At 38.1% G+C, this 15,709-nt stretch overlaps 1 protein-coding gene across 1 annotated transcript in view; it reads right to left on the reverse strand.

Moving 5' to 3' along the window:
* Positions 1 to 4,630: 4,630 nt before the first annotated feature.
* Positions 4,631 to 15,709, reverse strand: part of LOC132832362 (zinc finger CCHC domain-containing protein 2-like) — a 62,968-nt gene continuing 51,889 nt past the window's right edge. The window contains exons 12-14 of the mRNA XM_060850313.1: positions 13,510 to 13,635; positions 9,450 to 10,856; positions 4,631 to 6,762 (exon numbers count right to left, since the gene is read on the reverse strand). Coding sequence (XP_060706296.1) covers positions 6,710 to 6,762; positions 9,450 to 10,856; positions 13,510 to 13,635 — 1,586 coding nt within the window. The 3' untranslated portion in view covers positions 4,631 to 6,709. The remainder of the gene's footprint in view (positions 6,763 to 9,449; positions 10,857 to 13,509; positions 13,636 to 15,709) is intronic.

The raw sequence follows: 15,709 nt of genomic DNA on the forward strand, positions 1-15,709 counted from the left end.
GATGCACGAGTAGGTGGGGAGCAGAGGGATAGAGATGCTTAGGAATTGACTGACCGGTTTAGATAGTACTTTTGGATCAGCTCAGGCTTGGAGGGCCGAAGGGCCTGCTCCTGGGTTGTAAATTTTCTTTGTTCTTTATGATTTATAAAAGGCTTCCACTTCATTTGACGAGGAAGTGGTCATCTAGTCCTTCCAACTTGTTAAATGGTTTTGGTTGATTTGTACCGGTCTTTACCCATTTTTTTCCATACCGTTTGATTCTCTTATCTATTCACCTTGAACTTAAAAGTTCTATTGGACTTTGAATTCACAACACTTTGAGGGGGATGTTGGTAGTAAATTCCAAATTTTTGAAGTTTTATATTTAAATTCTAGACTCAATAGCCTGCAGATTCTGCTGTTGTCCTGGATTCCTCAATGAAACAGAACAACTTCTTCTTCAACTCTATCCAAATAAATATCTCAACTCAGATTAGCCATCTGCGATATGAAACCCAGAGAATACAACCCATGCCCAACACAGAATACAATGGTCCTGATGGAGGGCAATTGAAGGTAAGCAATAAAATGCTACTGTCAGGGACACCTAAAGGAGGATTTTACATGAAGGATTAATTTGAATTTAGAAATTTCTTTTGACCTTTATATTAAAAAAGTATGAAAGCTCATTATACTTGTAGTATTTAAAGCTTTGTACATTTAAAATAATTCACTGTTAAGAGACAACATCTCTCAACCTTGGAGACGTATAGCTCAGATTTCAATTTTACCCTCAACACAGAAGTTTGATTTGATGTCAGGGGGACTTGCGTCCATCCACCAACTGCTACACTGAACAATAAATAAGCTAATCACTGCTACAATCCTCCAAAACAATACCAAATCAAAGGATTTGATACCAGACTTGTGAAAACCAAACATGTAGGAACTCAGTTGATATAAATCAGATCAAAGTAGACTGAACTCACCCATCAAGTACCTATAGTAACAAACTGGAAAAGATCAGCAGGTCTGGCAGCATCGAAGAGAAATCAAAGTTAACATTGAGTCGTGAACTTTGGTTCTGAAGCAGGGTCATTGGCCCTGAACATTAACTTTGATTTATCCTCACAGATGCTGCCAAATCTGCTGAGCTTGTTGAGCAACTTCTGTTTAGGTTTGATTTATAGCATCCACAATTCTTTTGGTTTTTATTTAAGTATTGATCGTGTCTTTACCAAAGCATCCAACCGCAAGGTCTTCACGCACCTGAAACTTTACTCATCTTTCACGTGCATTGGAGCTCTTCTGTTCTCACTCTTAGCAGAAGCATGTCATTATTCCGTTGCCTCCCTACAAGAATGAGTGTTCTTCTTCACTAAGCACGGATGCCCATGTGCCTTCCCTTACACAGTCCAGTTTCATACATTTCTTCGCACCTTTCCAAGCATCACTAGTTCCTGGAGTGAAGGCATTCTCCTACAGAAACACTCAGCTTGTGTAGGTGAATCTTTAATCGCACTCTCAAAGTATATTCTCTCTCAGGCAGTGAAAACAAAATGACAGGGCACCACGCTGAGTCTCATCAAGGCCCTACACAATTTTAAATTAGCATTCGTTAGGATCGGGGGCACAAAACCAAACTTCGAAAGGAGAATTAAAGAAAACCTTTTTTTAAAAAAAACAATATATAAGTGTAGTAAGGCATTGTTGGTCTTGTACTCCAACCACCATAAAAATTTTTTTTGTAATTTCTTACTGTACCAGATGGATATTATTCAGGGTGTCCTTTTACAAGGACCTTTAACATTACAAAGCTAATCCTATAGAACATTTTACAGATTCTAAATGCCTGAAAGCATTTTGTTTTGCATTAGAGGCCTGTCCTTTTGAAAAGCCCGGGAATTTAGTCATGTATCTTTCACAGGGACATCACTGTTGAACCCCAAATTGCAAACATCTGTTCTTACAATTTTAAAGCATTTCAAAATTTGCTTGGGTGGAACTGGAGAGTATTTGTGAAAATGCATTTGCATCATTTCCTACCTGAAGATTGCCAAAAGAATTTGCAAGAACGATACCAGAACTGTATGATTAGCCAGGCAAGGATAAACAGGGTGCATTTCTTTCCTCAAAGAGAAAGCCGAGAGCTCATCCAAAATGGTCTTCAAAACGAATAACGGACCAAAATAGGTTTTAAAACTTAAAAGGGTATAACTTGAGGTTGGCGACATTGAATAGTCACCAAGGGATTAAAAAGGGTCATAAGAAAATTCTGCAGAGGGAATGGTGAGAATATGGTATACCCAAGTAATGAGAGATTGAGGTGAATGATACTGATGCTTTTTAAGAGGAAGACAGCCAAGTTCATGAGGAAGGGAGTGTTCATGCACATTGGTAACAATGGAAGGATGGGAGAAGGCTCAAACACATGATAAATGCCATGGACTGTTGGGGGCTAAATAGTCCATTTCATAGAATCCCTACAGTATGGAAGCAGGTCATTTGGCCCAATAAGTCCACACTGACCCTCAAAAGTAACCCACCCAGATCATTCCCCTACCCTATATTTACCCTTGAATAATGCATTTAACCTACATATCCCTGAACACTGGGCAATTTAGCACAGCTAATTCACCTACCTACACATCTTTAGATTGTGGGAGGAAACCCACGCAGACACAATGTGCAAACTCCGCACAGTGCTACATATTCAATACAAGTATATTTTATGTAATCAGTAAAACCTTTATTCTTAGAATTGCAACAATTCAGTTAGCTTTTCCTTTAGTCTTAACTTTTTGACGTGGGATGGGACAGAAAAAGAATGATTGATTTGTTTCACTTCTTAAAACAAAGACTAAGGCAGGAGACAAGGCAGCTATAATTCCACTTTTACAATTCTGCCAAAGATATTCACTGCTCGCTACTACCATATAACTATCCCTCTTTGTGATTGCATAACCTCTGATCTGTTAAGCCACACCATGGGAAAACAAACCTCGCACAGGTCCAGCTTATACAAATATCCTAACAGCCTCATTGTCCAGGGATCAATCATGGAATACTTGGCACTGTGAATTATTTCTAAGTCTGTTCAGTAGCCACATGCATGTTCATACCAGCTCTACGTTCAAACTGTGAACTTTGACTTATTATGGAAGAACAGGGAAGCCAGCTGTTTGTCAATTGTGACCGTCAGTGGTCACATACGTGGCAGCAAATAAACAGTTTGTACCTAATTGGCACATTTTGTAGGCATAAAACAGTAAATCACAGTTGAAGAAAAATGCATTGGCCACATTATCTGGCAGCTGAACATATTGACAATGTCTGCCAATAAAATGAATCAAGCCTTTACAACTTTTATAAAGTGCACCATGCAAAGCTATTCAACATGAAAATCCAACTGGGAAAATGGATTCCTGCATTAAACAAATGTTTTCCCACTTATCAATGTGCCAGATTGTATTAGGTCATGGATTGGACATAACAGCAAACATCTGCATACGGGATTAAGATCAGTTTGGTCAAAAATAAAAATGACGTGTTAACCAGCAGTCACATAGCTTACAAGACAAAGTGATTTTGAAGACACTAAATTATTAGTTATCTGACTACTTAGCAGAGCCAAATCATTTGCCATCTAACTTTAGCAGTTTTTAATTTTGACAAGTTGCTGAATCTTGCTAATATACCCTACTCCCAACTTTCTCCCTACATCCTTTGATCCCTTTCGTGTTAAATACTACACCCAACTTTTTTCATGGTTTGAAATTACACAATGTTTTGGCCTTGACTGCTTTCTATGGTACCAAATTTCATAGGCTTACCACACTCTCGTGAAGACATTTTGCATCTCAGTCCTAAATGGTTCATTCTGTATCCTTAGACTGTAACCCCTGGTACTGAACTCTACTGTTACCAGGACTATCCTTCCTGCTAGGATTTTATAGGTCTCAGATTTCAGTCTCAAGGGCCAGATTAGTCAAGATAGCATCACCATTCACAAAGGGAAACTCTTCACTTTCTGGTAGATCTTAGCACACCAGTAAGATGCAAATTTGAAAAACAGGGTGGTTACTAAATTAATTGCTTATCACCCCAGGCTCAGTAGTTAGTGGTGTAGTTAAGTAGCAAACACAAACAATGGGCCTCAAAAGTGAAGCAGATAGTATTCCCTAAACAATTCTTGTTACTAATTGAGGGGTACGGGGACCATGAAAGTGACAAAAGTTAAAAGACATCAGTATGATCTCACCATGAAAACAAGCATTGTGATCAAAATATTGATGTTATGGAAAAGAATGCAAACAGGTTTTACTTTTTTTAAAAAAGACCATAGTCTTGTCATGGTTCTATCACAGCAACTGTACATGAATGCGAAAGATGGGCCTAGCCCCTGAAGCCATTTCTGCTGCTGACTGATAACCACATTCCAATTAGCAAAGCTACCATTTGGGCAAAGTATAGCTACAAAGGTTGGGATTCAAACACTATTCCTCTCATGTAGACCAATACTTTCTTAATGAATTACTGTAAATGATAACAGCAAAACAAATCTGGTTCTTGGATCTGTGAACGTAAGAACAGTGTTTAAAATGAGAGGAAACTGTAATAAAAGATTTGTATAATTTTTATTGCTGTTAATTCAGGGAAAAAAGTTGCATAAAATCCAAAAATTTGTTCTAGAAATATAAGTGACCTTTCCAGTACATAACATTTTGAATATCAAAGAATACAGTAAACATATGAATGAACTGAAGGTAGCAGCATACCTCCTATATACAGTACAGTTTTTAAACCATAAAATTAGTTTCAATATAGCCAAGTTATTTACAACATATCGTCTTACAAGTTCACGTGGCTTACCTTTTTTTTAAATCTATTATCGAATTCAACAGCACAGTTGCAGCAAGATAATGGTTTTGTTTTCAATTGGTCATCCAAAGTTAGTAAAATACATTTAAGGAAAATAAATGCCACACGTCATCCTCTAGAGATCTAGAAACAATTATTAACTGATTCACATAAGTGGCATTAAAGGCTCAAATGTCAACTGGTTATTTCTTACATGCAAGTAGTTTGGGTCAAAGCAGCTTGACTAACGTATGGACAGATTAAGTCAACTGCAATGTTTCTTTCCCTTAAAAAAATACTCTGACAGCTTTTCATTGACATGGGCCTTAAAGACGAGACAAAGGCTCCTTAAGAGCCTACAGAGAAAAAGCACATTCAACTCCTATGACACTCACTCATTTTTCAAGTCAACATACATCAATCCACTCAAAAAAAAGATAAGACTCTATACATTTACAAAAAGCAGACTGCTGCATGCCAATATCACAACTCCATATATTCCCATTAATGTTAAGGAATGTCAACTGTCAAGCTTGGACAGCACTAATTCAACCTGTTGCTGGAAGATGCAGCAACCCTCAAAACTGCCATCATCTTGCAAATCACCTCAGTGCACTTAAATAAACCTGGAAGCAGAATAGTGCATACTGGCTTTTACCTCTCTTCCTAAAAAAGCAGCAATAATTACTGACAAGCTGACATGATTAATACCATTTACAAATATCAAGCATCCATCTTCACATTATAGTAGTGGTAAATGCAAGTGAAATGGTGAAATCACTACCACGTCAAATCTGCAGAGATCACACCACTCTATAATAAATATCTAACAGTGGTTTTTGTTTTTCATCATGGAGCAGTGTAACCTTTATGTAGAGCTAGGAGTAAAATAAAATTTGTTTTACATTCTAAAACCCAAGTAAACACCATCTCCCCATTAACAATCTCAGCTTAGAGCCTTTTTTTAAAAAAAGAAAATCAAGTAACACCCGATGCACATTTATGGTACAGTATAAAGATGGGATTCACAAAATGGTTGTGGATATTCAATGGTTTGATCTAAAGAAATTTAAAAACACATTCACACTTCTGTCAAATTTAAAGAGTCATCATAAATATCAAAAAGTAAAGTAATGAAGATAATCAGCTATTCAAAAAATGCTTTTTTTTTAAAGCCTAAAAAACAAAACAGGCAGTATTCTGAAAATTGTGCTCCTGTTATTTTTATCTGGATTAATACAGGCACTCAAAAGCTTTTCTTCAAAAAACAATAAAAAATGTTACCCATATCAATCTATTTTTACTCTTACTCACTATTCCAAAACAGAAGTATCTAAATTCATGCATCTACCTTTTGAAAGCAGAGTGATCTCTACATCAACTGAAACTAAAAAACACAAAACAGAAAAAGGGAGAGATTTGTAATTTGAAGACAATTTGACGCAGACAGGAGATGTACCATGATGCAAGATGTGACCTGGCATTTTAACCGGCAGCAGTCTGCTCATTCCAGCCCAGTGTCTTTGTCGGACAAGTCAGTTCTCAAACACTGCCATAAAATATAACAGCGAACATTGCACGTGCCTCTTGGTATAATACATTCATCAGTGCAAATCGAGAGGTCAATATTATATATTTCTAGGTCGACTGCTCTGTTTGCTTCATGAACACCACAGCCAAAATAGGTCAGGATATGTCCATACACTGAAAAAATGCCACAAGTTCAAGACAACCCAGGCTTCAGTGACCATGTGCTAATTCCAATCTAATGGAGAAACCATTTGTGCTGGACTAACAGAGCATCAAGTGTGTTGTTCGGGTCACATCTATATATTCAGGCTCATTTCTAAGTTGATATAACCCTTCTAGCTTAGTCAGCTGAATCCAAATCATGAGATGGCGCAAACTTTAATTTGAAGGCACCTGAAAGTGAGAAGAAAATTAATTTTATTAAAAACGCCCACTGCAGTATTTCAAAACATTACAAGATCACTGCAAAAGACATGTTTACTCCATGGAGAAAATGTTCATTGTCAATTATGTTTTGGTGTAGTTTACACATTATATTGCAATAAGGTAGAAGACTACAAAAGACTACTTTGGCCAAATGCAGTGCAGATCCTGCCAAAGGATTGTTTTGAAAGAAGATGTCACCGTTTGGAAGTTGAAAACACAAGGGTTAAATAGGATTCTTTCATGCTGAGAAAAAAAAATCCTTTTTGAAATCACTTTGGCCTGGTCAAAGTACAGAAGAGTCTTGTGATAATTTTAATCCCACCTACAGGAATTTTTAAAAATTGTATTTCTGAAATATTTAAGACAGGAGGGGCATTTTTTTTAATAGCAGTTGCTCACGTGCCATAGGAAGTGGTGCATACAGGTAGATTTACAACTTTTGAAAGACATTTAGATAAGTTCAAGAATTGGAAAGGTTTGGAGGGGTATGGGCTAAATGCAGGTAAGTGGGACTAGTTTGGTTTTGGAAAGTGGTTGGCACACACTAGTTGGACCAAAGGGTCTGTTTCACGCTGTATGACTACAACTGATCCAAGTCTCCATTGTGCAATCACTGTTAACTTTCACAGGAAAGACTGCAAGAGGACTTAAATAAAAATCTTATACTACTGAAATCTAAAAGAAATCTAGAAGCATATTTAGAAAGAAGGATGAATCACCAGAAGCAGCTGCAAGTTCAACACTACTTTCATTCTACTATTTTAAAAACGTATTCTTGAGCAGTGATGAGGAGTGATGGCATTTAGAAACAAAAAAAAGAGCTGCTTCTGCTTGTCATTGTGATCCAGTTAGTAGCACACAGATGTTTTCAATTACACACAGCTTTGCTTCAAGTAAAACAGGGAGCAGAGTTGCAATTCATTACAAAGACAAAGACAGAGTACATAAAGCAAACATGACAGTAATCAGAAAGCATTGGCTCTGTGAACTTTAGAACACAATTTATAAGAGGTGAAGTCCAAGACAGGCAAGGACTTAACTTCTGTGGTCCAAAGAGTAAGTTACCTACAGGACAGGGCTGCTGAGCAGTGATAAGCTAGTCAGTTGGTAGATTAAAGTTTCATTTATAAGCTGATCTGAATACTTTTAGAAAGATAATTCATTTCCATTTGTTTTCTCATTATTATGCCTTGAACTCTAAAGGAGTTAAAATTTAACTTTTGTACAGCCATTCATGTGCCTAGCAATCCCAAACAGAAACGGTTCTGTACAATCACTAGTTCCTTCATCCCTAAACTGTAAGGGAATGTCTGAATGTTGAGCCCACAGAAAAAAAATATTTTATGTTTGAATTAAACTCGAGCGGGTATGTGTTTTTGCAATAAGTGTGCATGCTGCTACACTTGTCACTTGAAATTTGAAAGTATCACTTCATAAAGACAGTGGAGATGAGGAAGACTCATTACTTCCCTCCCATTGTATTTTAATGGATCTATAGTTTGTGCCTCCAACACAACTCAGATGGTCATTTCTGCATTACTTACAAGCACAGGCACCAGTATCCTTGTACCAAAATAAGGAAGTTTTCACCCACAGCTTTTCATGCTACAAATAAAGAAGGTACAATTCTAACTGGACTCCTGCAGTGGTGCCTGGCAACAAATAGTGAAAAGCCACATGGAACACATCTTACTGACAAAACTACTGGGAACTTGCTTAGAGTTTTTTTTAAAAAAAGTGAATGCTCTCACATGTAAATCAAGGCCTCCGGAATCAATGCTGTTCTCTCCCACCATCACTTGGTGTCTCTCCAGTATGTTGATCAGAACTGAAAGTAGCATTCTCGGTTGCTGCTAGACTTTACAGTGTCAGTAAGATAATCAGAGTTGCGCTTCATTAGTCTGGGGAGTAATTTTGCTACTTACTGCTCTATCATCTTCAATGTTCTTTCAGTCTGTCCCATTCTCAGTACAAAGGGACACAATTAGCTCCAACCATCTCTGAACAAGTGCACATGACTGTCTTTGAGTTAATAATAAATTTGATCAAATTAGTTTACAAATCTCTATTCTAGCCCAAGACACAATATGACAAATTCCAGCAATGCCATCAGTATAGAGAAGAGGAAAAAGTAAGTAATTTTGAAAGCTTTAAAAGCTAATGTTGAAAATACCACACGGAGGTTTCAGATGCACCTCCAGCCTGGGCGTTCAATGTAGTATTGAACAAGACAAATAGGAACAAGATCAAAGATATCTTACCTTCCCTTTTCAAATCAGTGCACTGAAGTACAAGCTGTATATTCACAATTACAGGATACAAGACAAATTCTGTCAACTACAAATTTAAGCTTTTCCTCAGAATATTATTATTTAACAATGCAATAATTTCACTGGTCACTCAGTAACCTGCGGATTAGATTATCAGATCCACTCAAATGTATTTAATGGAGTTCAATGGTTAAATCAGAAATCACATGATTATACTTAACAGGGCAGCAAATCTCAAAATGGCTTTGCAAACAGAAGCGAGGCCATGGCATAGCTGAACCGCTACTGAGTTTGAAACTGTCATTTCAAGATTCTGGGAGCAAATCAAACTAAAATATTTGAAGCAGATTCCTGTTTGAATTATCTTGAACACATTCTGCTTACCTGGCTGACTGGCCTCCATAGATGGCTGTTTACAATCCTGTGCATAGTGTCCACCTACACCACAATTATAACAGGATGCATTTCCATTTTTTTTAGGTCCCATACCATTTACACTGGTGACCATGTTGGCCACTTGATACATCAATGGAAATCCTCTGAAAAATCCAGGCATTTGTTGCATCCCGTAGTTAGTCTGATTTGCCATAGGATCATGCATTAATCCACTAGTATAAGGGTTCTGATAAAAGGGCATCTGGGTTCCATTGTTTTGATGTGCTTGGTTGAGGTAGCTACCATTACAAAGAGAGGTTACCCCACTGAAAGGGATAAAAGGAACTCTGATAAGATGGCTAGGTATTGTGCTAGGGTAGTAGTAGTTTAGATGAGGGTTACTATTGGTCCCACAGCTACCTCGGCATCCGCAGGAACTACAAGCTCCACAGCCAAGCTGCTGGTTTGGTTGAATGGTCCCATTAGTACTAGTATTTCCTATTGTGTTGATATAAGAGGTGCTGTCACTCTGAGCTGTGCTGTGAGTTAATGCTGTATTGAGGCTTGGCACAGGGCCTGGGGTGTGGGTGGGGACAGAGGATCCAGTAGACTGGATTTGACCGACAGGAGATGGAGGGGTTGCTGAACCCTGCAAAGGCAAAACACTGTTTGGAGTTCCACTTAGATTGTATGAGCCAGGTGGTGGTAGCAGGCCAGCTGCAGGAAGCATCACCTTTAAACTGGCAGATTCTGGTACGGTGCCTAGATTTCCATCAGCTTGAGGCAACAAAGCATTCAGTCCTACGATGTTCTGTGAAGGTTTAGTCGTGGGATCCAAAACAGAGGGTGTTGATAGTTTCCCAGATGGAGAGTGGCTGTGAACTGGGATGAAAGCGGTGTTGGCTGATCCAATATTCACCGTGCCTGCTGGTGTCTGGGGTCCCGGAACATGGCAGTTCTCAAAGTTCATTTGTGACGCTGTCATTTTATGTCTGTGCGTCATGGGATGCAGGGCAGGGTTAGCAGTCTGCAGAAGGAAAGGTGTCGCTACTGAAAGGTGGGAGGGGATCATGTCCACTCGCTTCCCAGCTTCAGCAGCACCAAGTGGTGCTACATGTGAAGATTCCCGAAGAGAGGTGGCAGCAGGAGGGACAGTCACAATCATCCCAACAGTTTTGTCTACAGGAGCAATACAGTCTGGCTTCTTTCCACCATTTTGCATCACATAGGGCATAGGAGGCATTAAAGGAATGCGAGGAAGAAAAGGGATAGGCGGGTTCCCTGGAGGAGTACAATTCTCGCTCTGCACTGGAGCAACCTGAGCAGTTGGCCGCGAAGTACTTCCACGAGCCAGATTACAGGGGGGCCTCTCCTGGTGCTTATCTTTCCCAGAATCCTCTGAAGTGCTATCAGAATCTAATCGAAAAAAAGAAGCATGTAACATGTTACTTTCAAAACAAAACAGCAATTATAAATTTATACACAAACATGCTAGATATTAATTAATGCTCAGTGAATCACTGAGGAGGAAAATTGTGGTATTACTGCAATAACCAAAGTATAAACTGTTTAAAAAAAAGACCGCGGCAAAGTTCACGTTTGCCTTGAACAAACAACTAATTTTCAAGAAGTGATCTAGCAGGATTATGCTCAAGGAATACAAAAGCAAGCCACTTAGACTTTCATGTGCATGCTATCCATCAGAAGATCACAGCTGACCTGTACCCCAACACTTATTTACCCTGATCCATCTACTTTTGATACTCATTACACAACTTAAAATTCAGGCTTGAAAATTTGTTCAAATTACTGCCCGACAAAACTAGTGCTTTGTGGATCATCATTTTAAATATTTTATCATAAAATGAGTAATGCTTGGAAGAGAACATTTGACTGCGAGAAGCACTTCTAATACCTGCATTAAAGAATGACACCTAAAGCCAAGTTCCAAATTGTGTGGAACTGCACATGCTCAAAAACCTCTCCAAAAATTCTTATAGGAAAATACAAAATCACTAGTATACTATCAACTAGACAGAGATTGGAATATTTGATACAACAGCAAGACATTGAGAAGGTAATTAAAACATTCATCTAAATGATACTACATTAATCGTACCCCAAGTGTCAGCCTGGTGCAACGATTACACATGCACTTGAGAAGGTAGTGGCTTCATTTCAGACTATGGGCATATAATGCAGGCTAACAACGTGCAAAAGAAGTTTGTGAGCAATAACATTTTTCAAAACGGGTATCAAACTGAAGCAGGTCCTACATGCCCAGATCCCTTGGCAGAGTTTCCTTTCTTAAATTCTGACCAAACTTCATAGCCAACCCCAAAACCTGCTCAACTGGAGATACATCTCATTCCTGTTTGAATACACAAACTTGCTATCACATTTTTGTGCGACATTGACTTCACTTCCAAACTAATTTCCACAAAGCATTTCTGTACATTCAGAATATTGCACTGTAAATTAGAGTTCACTTGAAATCTAATCAGTAATTGAAAGACTAACTAGCATAACATGTGGAACTACAGACTTTGCTGCTAACAGGTGAACACCAGCTTGATTACTAGAAGTTGCAATATGGGTTAGCAAGGTCATAAGTAAAAGCAAGCTCCAGGCTCCAATTCTAGAAGAACAAAATTGAAAATGGAGAGAAGTTTTGCCAAATTTATTGAACCTTTAGGTGAATCACAGTTAAAATACTGCCTGCAATCTGGTGGCCATATTATCAATAAGACTATAAAAACTGGAAGGCAAGGAAGAAATACCCAAAATTCAAATGCATACAAACTAAAATTGACACATCCCTTTCTTTTCAAAAGGAGAGACAACCAAGTGGAGCATGGACTGGTTGGGTTGAATAGGTCATTTCTGAGCTATATATAACCACACAAAGTTAACAAAATGAGTGCATTCAATTCATGACATATCGACTTGGTTTAGTAACAACTCTTGCATAGAGACTGAAGGGTCAAGTTGATAGACTATCAAAGTGTCCTGAAGTTAAAAGCAATTACAGAAAAGGTAGTAAAAAAATAAGTTTTGGGCTGGAAGTTTCCCAAAAGCAAATGAGTTAAGGGTGAAGGAACAGCTGTCACTGGAGCAAAATAAAATATGGCAAGCAAGCCAGAAGAGGGGGTTCTGGAGGAGCACACATTGATACAGACTTAACTGTTCATGTGACTTGATCTTTAGATTACCAAATTACTAAATGAACATATTAGTATGAAAATGCAAGTACCAGTAAAGGACCTGATACTAAAGAGTGTATGTTTTATTAGCAAGGAAAGTGGGGTAGGAACACACATTGTCAAACTTAGCTGAAAGCTACAGGAATCAAGATTTTTGTAAAAATTTTATTTTGAGGATGTCAGTATTGCTGACAAGATTAGGCATTTATTGCCTGTCTCTATTGCCCTTGAACAGTGGCTTGTTAGAGGGTTAAGAGCCAAATCACACTACAGTACATTGGAGTCACAAGTAGAACAGATCAGGCGATGAGGTAGATTTGGTTCCAAAACAGCATGAGAACACGAGATTGATTTTTGACAAAAATTAATGATTTCGTAGCCACTACTAACAAAACTAACTTCCTCTAATGTTAAAACATTTTTGGTCCACATTTGAGCTACATTTAAAGTGCTCTCAATAAGCTGAGACTCCAAATTTATACTGGAATACATGATTAAAGAATTAAAAATCAGTGATTACTTTCTAGTAGTTTGTTACACATTACACAGCAAAATTTACAGTTCCCATACAAAAGTCCTTCCATATTTCATTTAGAATTGTTTTCTAAATTGGGATTTCATCTTCAGGAGCATGAATATTTAAAACTGGTTCTAAAATCTTTTTTTGATACCTTTTCTGAATACTTATCAAATACCCACTTGAGATCTAATCATTTGACACATCATTACTAACTTCATTGAATGCTTCAAGATAAAATACAGGCACCTGCAGTGAAGCTAGTCCAGTATCCATGTGCTGTCAAATGGTCTCTTATAATGTTCTTAAAAACTATTTAGAAGGATTTTAGTAATTCAAAATAACTCACCTTTGTCTTTTTCATCTTCACTTTCACAACTCTCTTTTCCATCATGTCTTGGGCTGGAGGGAGAACTGTAGCTTTCTGAAGAGCTGTCTCCACATGCCTCCAGTCCAGAGCCAACATCCCTTAATTCTAGAACAAATCAGGTAGGTACATTTGAATGATAAAATAAAGCCAAACAACTCTTTAGTCTGTAGCACGATGCACAATTACAGGCCATGTAGTTCATTGCATTATTTTGTAAAACACTTTGTTTGCACCTACCCCCTTATCCCTGTCCTTTAGGCAAGTACACTGCAGAGTTTGGGCTACATTTGCATTGCCACTAATGACAATCCACAACATTATAGCATCCAGCTCATTTCTTGTCATGAGACAGCCAACTATTATGAACCTTAATTGCAACACCACAATTTTGCAAAATATGCAAACAAAATACAACTTCTAAATGGCAAAAGCACAAATGAACACCATTTTCAAACTGAAAAATACATAATCTGCAAGTGGACTGGATCAGATATGAACAAATGACATTGAGAAATTCCCTTTTGTCCAACACCAATACAAAGGTTGGAATAACATTAGCAACATACTTAGCTTTTAACCACTAGGTGGTGTTAAAACTTCAAAATAAAATTTGTGTATTTATGACTGGCAGACTTGCTCATTGACTGTAAGGCACCATAGACAGATTCACAGCCAATACTCCCACACTGAGTTACTGGGCTCCGCTTCATCGAAGCGAATACTAAGCAGATGCTAAGCATTTCTTCTCCTGCTTCCCTGCCTCTACACAAACCTCACAGGGTTACAAGAAACAATAGACTTTCTAAAGGTTAATGTAAGTATTATGAAAATCTAAAGATTATGAAAAACCAGAGGAGGGACAACAGTAGTTATTCTTTATTAAAGATCTGAATGATCAATTGATGGCAGTTACAGTACAGTTATTTCCAGTTTCAATTCTGATATAGAATATTTTGCACAAGTTTATTGGGGCTGCAGTCAACTTTCCAAGCACATGAATCATAATACTATACTTTATAATCTTTACTGTGACAAATCAACTGCAAATTTAAAATAGGAAAAGACCTAATTAAAAGGGTCTTAAATTAAAAGTGAAAGCTGCAAGTTATTCTGTGAATGATGCTTCCAAGAAGATTAGAAATCAGTTTGTAACTTGCTGGAAAGATCCAGTTCTCTGGGTCATCCCCTCAGTATGGAATATTTTGCAAGCTAAGTGCAACTCTTTAATAAATCTTTCTTGCCTCAGTTTCCAGCTACAGTTGGCATCTTTTCCACTACTGAAATCAAGTTTTTAATCACTCTGATTTTTGTCATACTGCCTTTGGAAGGACCAATACTTCCAGCTCGATGACTTATTCAATTCTGACTTGCATAGATTCTTTCTAAATCACTATCTACAAAAACACAAGTAAAATCACTACCTTTGTATGCTTAGTCTCTAAATACAGTGTATAAAAGTGATCTGAATGTCACATTAATATTGCTGTCAGTGAAGTTATTTACAATCACATCAAAACTGACAAGCAACAAAACAACTTTTGAACTTAATTGGACTCTGTTTGCTAGACTGGAATGTTAAACTTGAGATAAAGTTAGCAAGGTATTGAAGCAGGCTGTGTTAAAGACACAATGCAAAAAAATAACCAGAGGAAAATGAATTGGCTCATTTCAATATTCTTTCACTAAAGGACAAAAACATCTTTTTGAAAAAGCAAAACACTGCACTTAGAAGAATATAGAGCGTAACTGAAGAAATCTCTGAACTAATCGCCAAGTACTTTGTTACTAAGCACTATAATCCTGACCTGCTTCTCAAAGTAAGCCAAATAGAAGCACGTTAGGGAACATCTCTGGAACACCCGCACCAATCAACCCCACCACCCTGTGGCTGAACCTTTCAACTCCCCCTCCGTTGAGGGCATGCAGTTCCTGGGCCTCCTCCACCTCCACTCCCTCACTACCCGACACCTGGAGGAAGAACGCCTCATCTTCCACCTCAGAACACTTCAATGCCAGGACACCAATGTGGACTTCACCAGTTTCTTCATTTCCCCTGTCCCACCTTACCCCAGTTCCAACCTTCCAGCTCAGCACTATCCTCATGTCCTGTCCTACCTGCCAATCTCCCTTCCCACCCATCCGCTCTATCCTCCTCTCTGACCTATCACCTTCATCTCCA

Source organism: Hemiscyllium ocellatum, chromosome 34, assembly GCF_020745735.1.
Source record: "Hemiscyllium ocellatum isolate sHemOce1 chromosome 34, sHemOce1.pat.X.cur, whole genome shotgun sequence".
NCBI classification, from domain to species: domain Eukaryota; kingdom Metazoa; phylum Chordata; class Chondrichthyes; order Orectolobiformes; family Hemiscylliidae; genus Hemiscyllium; species Hemiscyllium ocellatum.